The 13,397-nt window shown below is 47.3% G+C and overlaps 1 protein-coding gene across 1 annotated transcript; it reads right to left on the bottom strand.

The window, feature by feature from the left end:
* Positions 1 to 1,462: 1,462 nt before the first annotated feature.
* LOC129168486 (cytochrome P450 26B1) lies at positions 1,463 to 12,620 on the bottom strand. The gene is made up of 7 exons (XM_054753810.1): positions 12,259 to 12,620; positions 6,606 to 6,830; positions 5,054 to 5,172; positions 4,825 to 4,981; positions 4,592 to 4,747; positions 3,873 to 4,157; positions 1,463 to 3,793 (listed from the first exon to the last, which is right to left on the bottom strand). The coding sequence occupies exons 1-7, from the start codon at positions 12,457 to 12,459 to the stop codon at positions 3,401 to 3,403; spliced, it is 1,536 nt and encodes a 511-aa protein (XP_054609785.1). The 5' UTR covers positions 12,460 to 12,620; the 3' UTR covers positions 1,463 to 3,400.
* Positions 12,621 to 13,397: the final 777 nt, after the last annotated feature.

Raw genomic sequence — 13,397 nt, 5'->3', positions numbered from 1 at the left:
ACGTCAACTGTAAAGGGTGCAGCCCCGTGTTCCACAGAATGGGAGTCGAGAGCACTAGCCACCTGGACTGTCAACTTGATGTCCAGCGCAACCCTTAAAGGACAACTGCATGTTTTTTGGAATTCTGCCCATCATCCACAATCCTTATGTGAGACATGAACACATATGTCTTTCTCTTTTCTGTGCGTTCTAAATGTATACAAACAGATAAAAAGAGACAGCTCATTACTGCACATATGGGAACCACTTATTCCGCCTAGAAAGCCTTCTGAAAAAAAGCGCCAACAATGCCCCCGATTGAACTATGTTACTGGCCTATTGACACTTAGCCAGAACACACCAGCTAGCTACTAGCTGGCTAGCGACAAGCTTTACAACTGACTCAACCGCAGCGCGGCAGCGTCGTGCTCACAACGCCTCAGACCACTACAAAAAGGTAAGGCTACATATTTGAGCTGACATCACTGCTGCTGTGTTTTTATTTTTGCGTTTGAAAAAGTTAATGCTAGGTGTAGGCTTTCTATATTGCTATGTAAAATCAATGCGCAGAGGAAGGAAGTTCCGGTACTGCTTAAAACAGCTAAAATACACAAAATACTGTATTACATGTTATCATGAATGTACCTGTTACTACAGTACATGGTCACAGCATGTATATAAAACCATAAAACCTTGTTGGAGGTTTTTAGAGGTGTTTTAATAGCAATCTTTGTAGGCAGCATTGGTGGATCCCATTTTGTATGGTAATAAGCTGTCTCTTTTTATCTGTTTTTGTATCTTTTTTGTATTAAAATTCTTTTAAAAAAAGTGCAGTTTTCCTTTATGGTGCCAGGGAGTGAAGTTTACCAACGTACATCAGCACAGCTGCACGAGCTGGTTTTTCTCAGTTTTTCTCAAAAGGCATCTCATAAAGTTGTTTCATTCTGATTTGAATGTGGACAGACTGACTGGTTGAATGTTGTTAAATAGGTGTTGTTGTCTTGGATGATGTGGCTTTGAATTTTTCCTAATCTGATTAAATTATTTTACTAAACCGAGTTTACAACGGCAGCTTCCTGTACCCCGGTAAATATTTAGCCGCTTTCTCCACCATGTTTGCATCTCTCAGTCCTTAAAAAAACAAAAATATCGGGCTTGGACAATGCAGCCTAAAGATAGTGTTTTCCTCACAGTACACTAAATTGTCCAGGAAATGTGTATAATTAGAGTAGTAGTTCTCAGTTATTTTCTGTCATGCCTTGACTGGGGGACAGCAATGTTTTCACACCCCCCCTCCTGATTTGGAATACTATTGAGAAAATGATAACATCTATTTATTTATCTGTATTGTACAGACAGAACTCAAAACTGAAACGAGCGAAATGCAACAAAATGGAGAGCAGTGAAGCATACAAACATATTCAAGAGTCAAATTGCATGCCGAGTAAGACAAATTCATACATGTTGGCAGGTCACGACTACATTTGTGTGCATAATAAAGTCTACATTTGTGTGCGTAATAAGAACATGTTATTTAATTAATGCGATTGCACCTCGCCAGGAATTAATGACAGCAGCCACCCTGGACAAAATAATCAGAATGACTCAGAGTAAGACTGGAAATAATCCACAAAGTTAGGAAAATGTCAGTAAAACATGAAAATGGGAGTGATGGGACAAGTAAATGGGTTATAGCCCAAAGGAGAGGGAGTGGGAATAGAACCCAAGCTCATCACGGCGCTAATGTTCTAGTGTGAGTACGTCCTAACTGTCTGATGTTGGTCTTTTCCACGGCATCGCAACCCTGCCAACCACGCATGAGGAAGCAGGAGAACAAAGACGTCAAACAACACTGATCATTATCGTTGGTCTATTGATTGCTTGGATCCGCTTTCACTTTCACGTTTCCATTTTCACTTCATCGCCTTCTCGATGATGAAGTGATGTCATCAGCCCCCCGCTGGCTTCTCTGGGTCATGGGTCATCATCTTAGACAAAATCAATATGTCAGCATCTCAGGTGAGCTGGTGTCACATGATATATCTCACGTGTTACGTGTCAGGTCATGTGTGTTCCTCTGTAAATGTGTGTGTTAATATGGGCGTGCGTTAGTGTGTGTGTGTGTGTGTGTGTGTGCGCGTGTGCGGTCATGTGTGAGTGTTAAGGTGTGTTAATATCTGTGTAATCATGTGTGTGTTAATAGGCCTGTTAATGTGTGTGTGTGTGTGTATGCAAACTTCTGCCTGGTGTTTGATAGCCAACTTGCCCTTTGACCTTGTGAATGTGACCTTGCCAGGAGGATGTGACCTTGACGTTTGAGTGCAAAATTGAGATGGGTTTTTTTTCTTCCATGTTTTATTACAGGAGTATATTGAACAAGGTTACAAAAACAAAGTACAAATATGTACAATTGAAGAAATGTAGTCGCTTGTACTTCTAAAATATTCTAATCTCCAAGTGCTTTGTCTTTCTCTTCTTTTTGTGTTCTCTGTGTGTTCATCAGTCAGCAATTTGAACTATGAACATCTGATATCAAAGCAGTATTTTCTTTCAAGCTAAAAACAAGAATAATAACATTAATATTAGATTAGTAGTAGTAGATGATTTCCCTTGCGGATACAAACAACGCTCCTTTTGCTTTTTACAAGATGCAGATCTTAAATTTATTTCTTTATATTTATATTTATATACACATTGACTTGGCTGTTGACTATTTGATTGTAAAGATGGTGCACATTAGTTTGTATATAGAATACAAAAAAGAAGCAGCAACAACAATACTTTTCTTTCATGAACATCTCAGTGGTGTTGAGACCCTTAAACCTCGTTGGTCCGTCCCTCTCGGGCTTTGGTTGGTTGGAGTTTGCCTAAGCTCCGCCCACCGATCTCATTCCAGTCACAAAGTGGCTTCAATGGAATCTGCTTTGTTGTTTATATATTAAGTGTTTGTGATGCTAGCTGTTAGCTGTGAGCTTCATGGTTGTGTTGCCTCATCTTCCCACAAACCATCACTTCAGAGGTTCAGCCAATCAGGAAATGCACTACAAGTCATCGAACAATGAGACATTTTAGTTGTGGGGAACTGCAAGCGGGATGTCAAACACTTAAGTGAACCCCCATTAGACGTTTTTGTCCTCCTGTACCCTGTTTGATCCATCTGAGCTTCCCCAGAAGCTCCAATGATCCTCCTTAGCTTTGTTTGCGCATGTTTAGTTGGAGAAGAAGAAACAGATTAGAGCAGAACCTTTTTGGCAGCTTTTTCCTTTCTTGGAGGAAAGTCAACCAGCTGGAAGAGGAAGTGAAGACTCCTTCCGTCTTATTTGTTTAGTCTTCAACGACAGAACAGAAGAAAATGTCTTGTCCTTGCATCGATCCTTGCTCTTCTCCCTTGATGGCACGCTCGCCGCCACTGTTCCGGCCTTCACACGGTGGCTCCGAGCAGCTCCTCCGACTTGGCCATGATCTCGTTCTGGTTGGAGTCCAGGCCGTAGAACTTGACTTTCAGCCCGTCCACCGGGTGCACCACAGGTACAGTGACCACGCGGGGGAAGTGTCGCGTGGCCAGCTCGAAGCGGCTAGTGCTCGCCAGCTCGATGGCCAGGATGCGCAGGAAGAGGGTGGCCAGCTGCTTTCCCAGGCAGGAGCGCACACCGCCGCCAAAGGGGAGGTAGTGGAAGCGCCCCTCCTTGTCTTCACCACGCTCCTGACTGAAACGGTCGGGGTCGAAGGCGTCCACGTCCTTAAAGACGGATGACGTGTCGTGGGTGTCGCGAATGCTGTACATCACACTCCAGCCCTTTGGAATCTGCACCCCCTGGAAGCCAAAAGACAGCAATGGTAAAGATGAGCATCAGCTTTACAGATGCCGTCGCGGTCTTGTCTAGCTCACTTACGTCCAGCTCAAAGGTCTGCATGGCGGTCCGGTAGGCCCCAGACACGGGGGTGTAGAGCCTGAGGACCTCCTTGATGACGCAGTCCAGGTACTTGAGGCTGACGATTGTGTCCAGACGAAGCTCTCCCTCGGGGCACAGGCAACCATTGTGAAGGAAGCCCCGCCCCCTCAGCTCCTCCCGCAAACGCTCCAGGACGGGGGGGTGGCGTAGGAGCTGCATGATGAGGGAGGTGCTAGCGCTGGCCGTGGTGGCGAAGGCAGCAAAGATCAGCTCAATGGTGGATTCCTGTGAGAAGGGCGGGGAGAACATGTGACGTCACGAAAACGCTCGGAGAAGGAATGCTAACGTGCTAATGTCACTGCTTGGCGGGAATAAAGCAAAGGAATAAATAACAGTGTGTGTGTGTGTCGTATATGCATGCATGGGCTCAGTAACAGGGCCTCCCCAGTTAACTCTGTGTGTGTGTGTGTGTGTGTGTGTGTGTGTGAGTGTGTGTGTGTACAGGAGGCCTCTTTCAGACCCCTCGCAGGGGGAGTGTTGACTTATTTTTGGCCCTGGACTTAACCCAGAAACCACATGGAGAGACAGAGTTGAGTTTCCACAGAATGACTTAAATACGTAAACAGAGGGTGTGCCGTACACCACCGTGTGTGTGTGTGTCTCATGCTGGATGATTGATGAGTGAAAGGACAAGCGTGTGTATGGACTTTCTGTGTGACCTTGAGTTCTTGCATGGTGAGCTCGGTGCCGTTCTCCTTGGCGCTCTCCATGAGGACGTCCAGGGCGTCACTGTAATCTTTGCCGTGCGTGCACAGCGGCTTCTCCCTGATGGCTTTCTCGATGCTCTTCTGCAGCGTGTCGCGCGCTCGGAGACCCTGCACACAAAAAAAGAGGCCCTCAGTCTGTGTGCACGTGCTTTCTTTCCAAACGTGTGGCAGCACTGCGTTCGTACCTTCCTGTACCCGCTGAAGGGCACGTCTATGGGCAGGCTGAAGAGGTTGTTGACAAAGTCCTGGAAGGTGGAGAAGAGGTGCCTCATCTCCTCTTCGGACACCCTGAAGCCCAGCAGCACCCTAACCGCCATGGTGAAGGACAGTCTCTGGCTCTCCCTGCAAGAACGCAAGCATTCCCACTGAGGAGAAGGTTGGCTCTGTGAGAGGCCTTTCAGTGGATCTTCTTACCTGTACACGTTTATGGGCTCAGGGTTGGAGCTCCACACTCGCAGGCTCTCCTGGATCACCTGCTGGATTTTGGGCAGGTACGACTCCAAGGCCTCGTGGCTGAAGACTTTGGCAAACACCTGCGTGCACGAGGAAGACATGCAGACACCGCGACACAAGGTCAGAATGAAGTGTGAATCAGTCTTCACGCTTTCATGTCAGCATCAGCTATTAGCCACATGCTTATAGTACCAGAGCGTTCCGAGACATTAGCGTTGCTGCGTCTCCTCTGCCGCCGAGCCCCGAGGGCCCACCGCTCACGGATCGTCTTACACGAGTTGCTCGCCAGCCTGACCGCGGGGGATTACGCACACGCTCTGACCTCAAAGCCAGTGTGTGCATGTCACTGCTTTTGTTAGTGTGTTTTTGGCCAAGTTTTCTTATTTTGGCATGATTTGAGGAAGGCGACACGCCTGCATGAGGTGATGCAAGATGCTCCATGGAAAAGATGTTCAGCTTACACACACACACACACACACGCATTCTAGCAATCTGTGTGTTTTAACCGTGTCACCCTTGAATGTCCCGAATTAAGTATGGGGGGTCAGGGGGGATTGTTCAGCACTCATTGTGCTGCACCACAAAAACGTGACTGTCTTTGTGTAGCCTCCGGCAAACACACACATACACACACACACACACACACACCGTGGTCCTAATAACGTCCATATGTGTTAAATTATGGGAGCCGCTGGTTCCTCAGACATGTAAAGACTCCTTTATTCTTCTTCCCCCCCACTCCCTCGCTCACGCCAAGCCCCGCCCCTTCAGCCAAACTTGTGGAGCAGCCATGGTCATGTACGTTGAAGAGTAGCTACTTAAATACCACTATGCTTTACTGTTGTTACAATCACCTCCTTTCACAATAAAAGCATGTCTTTCTTGTGGTTGGGGAAACAGAGTGGGCGTGGCAGCGCCCTCTACTGGCATCTGTCCACACAGCAGCTTCATTTCCTTCCCAAAAGCAGAGCCAGCGCGTTCTTCATCACAGAAGTTGTCTTCCCTGTTTGTCATGTCTTTCCTTTGTCCTCGTCTTCACTTTCGCCACCTCGGTCCACATGTTAAGGTGTGTGTGTGTGTTGTGCCCCCACAGAAAGCCCCTCTTTGTGCCTTCCTAATCATGGGTCATTACATGAGGTTAGTGCAGGGGTCTCCAGGGATACGCCAGGGGATCAGAGTCCAGATTAAACCCAGCCGACCCTTCACCGTCCCTGGGCACCGCCAAAGTTGACCCCACCCACCTCCTGGAGGAGCCAGCAGGACAAAGTGAGAGGCCTGACTTACAGGAAACGCACCGGGTTGAGTGTGAGGAAAGAATGCGCCCTGGGGACGAGGGGATAATGGCTGTAAGTGGCTGATTACCTGAAATGGTTCTGGCGAGGAAAAGACGGAGGAAAGTGAGATAATGGGCGGTGTCAGGGAGGAATTAAGGGCAGCAGAGAAGAAGCAGCTCATCACTAATTCTTTCCCCCAGACAGCGAAGGAACGACACAAGATGGCGGCGTGTACTGACCTTCCTCCTCTTGCGGTGGATGTCTCCGATGCTGTTGGCGAGTGAGTTGGGTCCCAGCAGGGCGGCGGTGCTCTGCGGCCAGTCCACCGTCACCAGCGTGTGCTCGCCCATCAGCACCTTGCGCACGTTCTCCGCGCCCGTCACCCGGATCAGCGGGCGGCCCAGCAGGTGGGTCTTGAACACGTTGCCGTACTTTTGCCTCCTCGAGGCGTGGAAACCTGAACCCTGGACAGAGCAGACAACTGGATCAGTTTGGACCCTCGCCAGCCCACAATGAACGCTGTTTGTGGTTCGGCATCTCATGAACCCCCATGGAGCCTAGCTGGAGCCACTCCAGTTAGCCAGCTGACCTCTGAGCAGGAACGGTCACTGTAAATGCCCGTGTGTGTGTGTGTGTGTGTGTGCGCCCGGGGCAGCTTGCTGTGTTACACACAAGCATGGTATTCACACACATCCGTGTGGTGACACACACACACTGGTAGTAAATTCATAAAATTCACAAAAACGTGCAAAGTAAACAAACATGGAGAGGCCCGACTGTGAATCGGCGTGACAACACTAACTGGTTTGACCCTGGTGTCCACACACATATACATCCACTTGAGTGTATGACGTGAGCGATAGTCTGACACTCCAGACCAGCAGGGGGCATCCTATAGGACTAGTTCAATTGGTACACTACCTTACTTGCACTTAATCTTATGAGAGCATAAGTGCGTTCACACTGAGAAGTAAGGCAAAATGCAGTGCACTCAGTAGCAGTCAGTAGCTGGATGTTACACTCAAAACGCCCGAAAGAGTGAGTGCACAGTGCTGGATACTTACCACCCTCAATAGTCGCCATTTTGGCTACGTAGCGGCAGGGCAGGGACTACATTGAGAAGATGGTAGCTGAGGAGTAACAGTAAATATTGTGTCATTTCTGGTAAGTGTAAGATGACAGTAATGAATTTGGGAGAGCATCACACCGGCACATAAGTACAGTGTGCACAGTATACTCATCGATGTGTACTGACAGAATTATTCCATTTCAGACACAGCCATGTTATTAGCATGCTACAAGCAACCTGTTGATTTTTCTTTAAACGGAATCTGCCAGCAACACAGCTGTCCTTAGCCCTGCCCACTTCCTCATCCTATCAAATTTAGCACAGCTGCAGCGCCGCAAACGTGCTGCTAACAGTTAGCATTGGCCTGTGATAACCTACCCAAGACTCGCGCCTTTCATGAGGTGCTGACGTTTTGTCTTGGCTGGCGCGCCCGTGAAAGTGACCGTCGGCACTCAGACGTGAGAATGTTTCTGGATTCTTCCACCATGTTTGCACTTTTTAAGACGTTCTTTCTCCTTCTCCTCGCTTCTTGCTGCCTTCAACCTACTGAGCTCAACTCTTTTCACAGCTCCTGTACACTTCCTCTTTTTACTGCACACACACACACACACACACACACACACGCAAACACACACCAGGTTGCCGACTGGCCTCTGGAGCCCTCAGGGTGTGTGTGTGTGTGTGTGTGTGTGTGTGTGTGTGTGTGTGTGTTGTTTTCCAAGCTACATTTTGCTGCCACATGGATGTAGAGTGCTTTAGTATGTCTGACTACACACACACACACACACACATGCACGCACACGCACACAGTGGCAGGGAGTTCCTTAGGTAGCCAGACAAGGCTCCCTTTCACACTCCAAGATACAACATCAGATTGGTGTGTGTGTGCGTGTGTGTGTGTGTGTGTGTGCGTATAGTACATAGTTATATGAATTTTCCACTTCTTTTCTTCCACTTTTATTTTTCACACACATTATTTTGGCAGCGCACTAAATGTTCTCATGTCTTGTTCCTTACGAATGTGTGGGTGCGTGTGTGCGTGCATGTGTTTGTGTGCCAGGTGTGGGTGTGGCCTGGATGACATTTAGCTTAAAAGGTGAGAAGTGGACTCCCCCTCTTTTATCCCAAATCTGCCAATATGCACACAGCAAGCATGGAAAAGTTGTGATGTAATGACGCCACACGTCTCTTGTAAGAGAACATAACCACACACACACACACACACACACACACACACACACAAAGTAAAATTATAGCGGTGAGGTCGGAGCGGCCGTGTCCACATGTCGCTTAACGATGGCAGCATGTGCCACTTAAAGTGGGCATACAACACGAGAACAACTGGTGTCTTTTTGTGCACGTCAGCAGTAATCTTTTGTCCACCTTTTAGAACATCTCTCTAGCGTCCGTGCACATGCCCAGTGTCCGAGCGGCGCTAAAAACACTGGCGTGTTCTGTTGGCGTTGGCCCGGGGGCGAACCTGTGCTTGCCCTTATAAATGTCTCCTTTGTAGCCTTGTGGAAATGTCCAACAAATGACTCTTTTATTAGAACCCGACAAAAAAACACAGCTCATTATGTTGAGTTACATCTGTGTGTGTGTGCGTGTGTGTGTTGACATATCGTGGTGATGCTTTGCAGGCGTGTGTGTCTGTGCAGGAGGGGGGACAGTAGCAGGAAATGTGGACAAACCTTCAAGACAAACACACACGTCTACTAATTGACTGACTGACCAACTAACCTACCAAACGACCTAAAAAATAAAGAACGTATTGGCTGACAGACCGACCGACTAACTTAGCAACAAACCAACTAAATAACTAACATACTTACCAACTAACCAACCAGCCAACTAATGAACTGACCCTCTGACTGACTGACTGACAAACTGATGAGCTAAGCGGCCATTGGCGCAACCGCCTGACAATCTAACGGACTTCTTGGCCTGGCATAGAGGCAGCAGGTGAGACAGACAAAGCGTCAGCCGCCACTCAGCGTGATTGACAGCTGCCGCGTGCACAACGATGCACACGAGAGGTGAGCACGTGGTGCTCAAGCGTGAAATAAAAGTTCAAAATGAAAAGTGAGAGCAAGGAGGAGGGAAGGAGGCCAAAGGCTGCAAGGGAATTCCTTGCCTCTTTTCAGCTGCCAATCATTCAGACGCTGCCAGAGATGCCAGGGAACCTGCGTGTGTGTGTGTGTGTGTGTGTGTGTGTGTGTGTGTTTGCGTGCGTGTTCGTGTTCGTGTGCATGTGTGTGTGAATGCTGAGACAAGGCCTGGACTGGACAATGACCCGCGTCGCCTTGCGGTCACGGCGTGGCATCAGAGGAACAGAAAGAGAGGAGAGGAAGCAAAGAAGGAAGGAAGGAGGAAAGAAAGGGAGGAAAAAAAAGGACTAAAGAAAAGGAGCATGAAAAGCAGGAAAGAAAAGAAAAGGCAAGAAAAGGAGGAAACAAAAGAAAAGGAGTAAAGAAAAGGAGTAAAGAGTGTGTCGGGCGCTGCTTTGAAAGAAGATGAAGGAAGGAGGTTGAGACGCTTCAGAAGAAGACCAGTAGAATGCAGCAAGGGCGAGCGAGGGAGGCGGGGGAGAGAGAGGGGAGGAGGAGGAGGCGAGAGCGTTGGCCCCTGACCTGAGGACATTTTAGAAAAGGAGATTATGCTTGTTCAAAACTCTCTAAGCGCTCACCCCGGGACCCCGGCTAATACCCTCTCACACACACACACCCCCGCACACACACACACACACGCATACTGCACCACTCAAGTTCCTCCGCCACATAAAGTAGTCCCACATAAAGTAGTTGTGAAAGTCATCATGTCTCCATCAAAAGCTGGATCAAAGCTAAATGGAAGGACACTTGAGAGACATGAGACAAAAGTCCTCTACGTCCTCAAAATGGCACACCGAAAAGATGCGCTGTCTGTGTGTGTGTGCGTGTGTGTGACCACAGCTATGTAGTGCACAGCGGGCTGGACCGCAGTAATGGAACGTTCTATAGATGAAGCCACCCGCCACACAATCCTGGCTCTGTGTGAGCCCACTAAAGCAAGAAGAACCAGCGCACCATTTCTGCTGGAGTCTCCTCACATGTGATCTTGCACTTACGAGTCCGTCGAAGTTTCTACTTCTGTCTTTCCTTCTTTAGGGTTCACATTCAACTCATGCATAACATTCCTACTGACCTTGAACGCATAGCAGCTTCTTTCAGTCACACAGCGGATTGACAGAAAATACCAGCGATGATTAATTGACAAAAAATATCAACTCTGATCCAACGCTTGACTCCGCCCAACATCATTGTCTCTCCACATGCGGCAGTAGCCTCAGTCAGCAGACGCCAGCGTGAGGACATGTTCTTCTTAGGATCGCTTGAGGCCTTTTTGTCAGCTCCAAATCAACACTGCGTGTGTGTTTGCACGCGTGTGCGTGTGGACTACATGAATTTTGAGATGCTTCTTAAACGTCGATGCCGAACAGTACAAAAAAGTGTGGTGGAGTAGTGTTTGATGTTGTATTGAAGACAACACAAAGAGGAGCAGCGATGCCTTCACCGGCATGTTTGGCAAATTGGAGCATCCGTTCACGCTCCTCACACACGCTTGACAACGACGTGCACGTCGTGTGGAACAATTTTAGCAGGTGTCAGCGTCTGAGTGAATGAAGACATGCAGTAAAGCTCAATGGGAGTCATGGAGTCCTGACCACATCATGTACTCGTATGTCTCATACATACGTGTATATGTATGTATGTATGTATATATATATATATATATATATATACACAGTATATGCATACATATACGTGTATATGTAATGTTATGCCTCATACATATGTCATTTATATGTCATATATATGTATTTATGTGTGTATATATATCTATATACACACACCAGAATATGTACTATTTGCCATACATATATGTCATATGTATATGTCATGTGTCACACATTTATCATGTACATGTCATACATATGTGTCATATACTCTCGATGTATACTGTGTGTGTGTGTGTGTGTGTGTGCGTGCGTGCGTGTACAGCATGTGTGGTATATGTGTGTATATTCTTAATATGTCATTTGGGTGTGATGTGTATGTCATGTATGGGATCTATATGTTATACAGGGTGTCCATACAGTCTGGTCATATAATATACACGTGTAATATATCGCCTACATACATTACACCCAAAAGGTTTAATTTCATTAATAATGAATGAATAAATAAATAAATGAATTTTAAAAACAACTACAATTAAATAATAAAGATAAATAAATAATGAATAAATATAAACGCGAAAATGAACGGACGCATATGTTTATATTGCATAAACAAAATTAAACATTTATTTTATTATTAATTATTTTAAATTAAACAAATTAAACATTTAAAATATATGCATTTTTTTCTTATGTCTTTAGACTTTATAGATAATGCATATAACACATGTGCATATGGATCATGCATGTGAGGGGTGTCAAAGCTTTTCTTCCGAGTATGCAGGGGGGACCACTTTGATAGGATTGACTTTTTCAAAAATCTTATGAGCAGATATATGCACATATTTTTTGTTAGTTTTCTTGTTCAAACATTCAATATTTATACTTTTTCTCAGTTGAATGTGATCCACCATAATATTTGATTTAATGTATAGAATATTTCCTTATGTATGTGACGCCCAGCAGCACTAGTATCTCATCTCTGCACATGTTGATCTTTCTGAAAGCATCCTCTGCCTCCTCCAGCCTGTCAATCAAATCAAGACCACCTGAACCCCTCCCCAATGATAAGTGCGCGCGATAAGGTGAAGTCATGAAGGCTTACCTGCAGGAGCCAATGACACGTCTCTCCGATGAAGGGGAAGCCCATAGAGCCTTTGGGCATGGGCAGCTTGCACTTCTTGTCCCGCGTGGACGTCCATCGGAGCTGCCACAGCTGCTGACACACGGCAAGCAGCAGCGCCACGCACAGCACGCACGCGGCCAGCGTGGCCAACGCCGACAGCACGTCGAAGCTGACGAACATGCTGATGGACGCTTTTCCTGGGGGAGGGGGGGGACTCGCGGGCTTCTAACACATGGACCACCTCATGCTCTTGTCTCCTGTGGACGGCCCCTGCCTCCAGGTGGACCAAGAAGAAGAAGAAGAAGAAGAAGAAGGTGAGGATGCTGGGAGGCAGCGCGCGCGTGTGTGTGCGCACTGTGCGTGTGTGTGTCAGTCAAATGAGTGTTTATATAGCGAGGAGGCAGCGGCCAAGGTCCCCCCCAAAAAAACCTCCCCGCCCCTCTGCTCCACCTCCTTCAGCTCCTGGACGACCACCCTCCTCCCCCTCACACCCTCCACACCCCCCTCACTTGAACCAGTCACCTGCACACCGGAAGTGCGTGAAACTCTAAAGTCAACATTGTAAAAGTTCATCATGGAGGCGGACAAACTTCTTCTTGATGACCACCCGCTTCTTGGTCTGAGTGGTCATTGTGTGTTACGTAATGACGACCAGACTGGGGTCGTGACCCCGCGTGTGCGCAGGTGTTTCACGCGCACGCGCCCTTCCAGCCCCCCAGCTCATTGGCTCGCAGCTCAATGTCACCGCCTAGTGGAGCAACACAGCACTGCATGTTCCTGCATGTTCCCGGCTGTAACGACTTACCTCGTCATGGCTTTTTGTGCGCGTGTGGGGAAGTTAGATAATTAGACTTACTATGTGGGTGTGTGCGCAAAGGCGTCTTATCTTTACATTCCCCACTTATGTCCATTTGAGCTTTTAACACTTAACCAAAACACTCACCTACTGTGTGTGTGTGAGAGTTCTGTGAGCAAACATTTTCAATTTCCCGTGACACACCTTTCACAGCCGAGGTGTTTTGATTGGCCTTCAGAGGCCTGCAGAAAGTCAGTGTGCACATGCACACACACTTGAAAAGTCTTGATTGTGTTGTCATGGTAACACTTAGGCGTTCACC

The sequence above is a fragment of the Dunckerocampus dactyliophorus genome, chromosome 15, assembly GCF_027744805.1.
Source record: "Dunckerocampus dactyliophorus isolate RoL2022-P2 chromosome 15, RoL_Ddac_1.1, whole genome shotgun sequence".
Taxonomy (NCBI): Eukaryota; Metazoa; Chordata; class Actinopteri; order Syngnathiformes; family Syngnathidae; genus Dunckerocampus; species Dunckerocampus dactyliophorus.
The sequence above is the reverse complement of the archived record's forward strand: the minus strand, read 5'-3'. Positions and strand labels throughout refer to the sequence as shown.

Bases quoted from the DNA above. Each gene is read 5' to 3' on its own strand.
- LOC129168486 (XM_054753810.1), bottom strand. From the start codon at position 12,459: ATGTTCGTCAGCTTCGACGTGCTGTCGGCGTTGGCCACGCTGGCCGCG. The intron at 4,982-5,053 runs GTAAGAAGATCC...GCGTTCTTGCAG, and splicing joins GAGCCCATAAACGTGTACAG to GGAGAGCCAGAGACTGTCCT. The intron at 4,158-4,591 runs GTCACACAGAAA...CCCTTCTCACAG, and splicing joins TCACCATGCAAGAACTCAAG to GAATCCACCATTGAGCTGAT.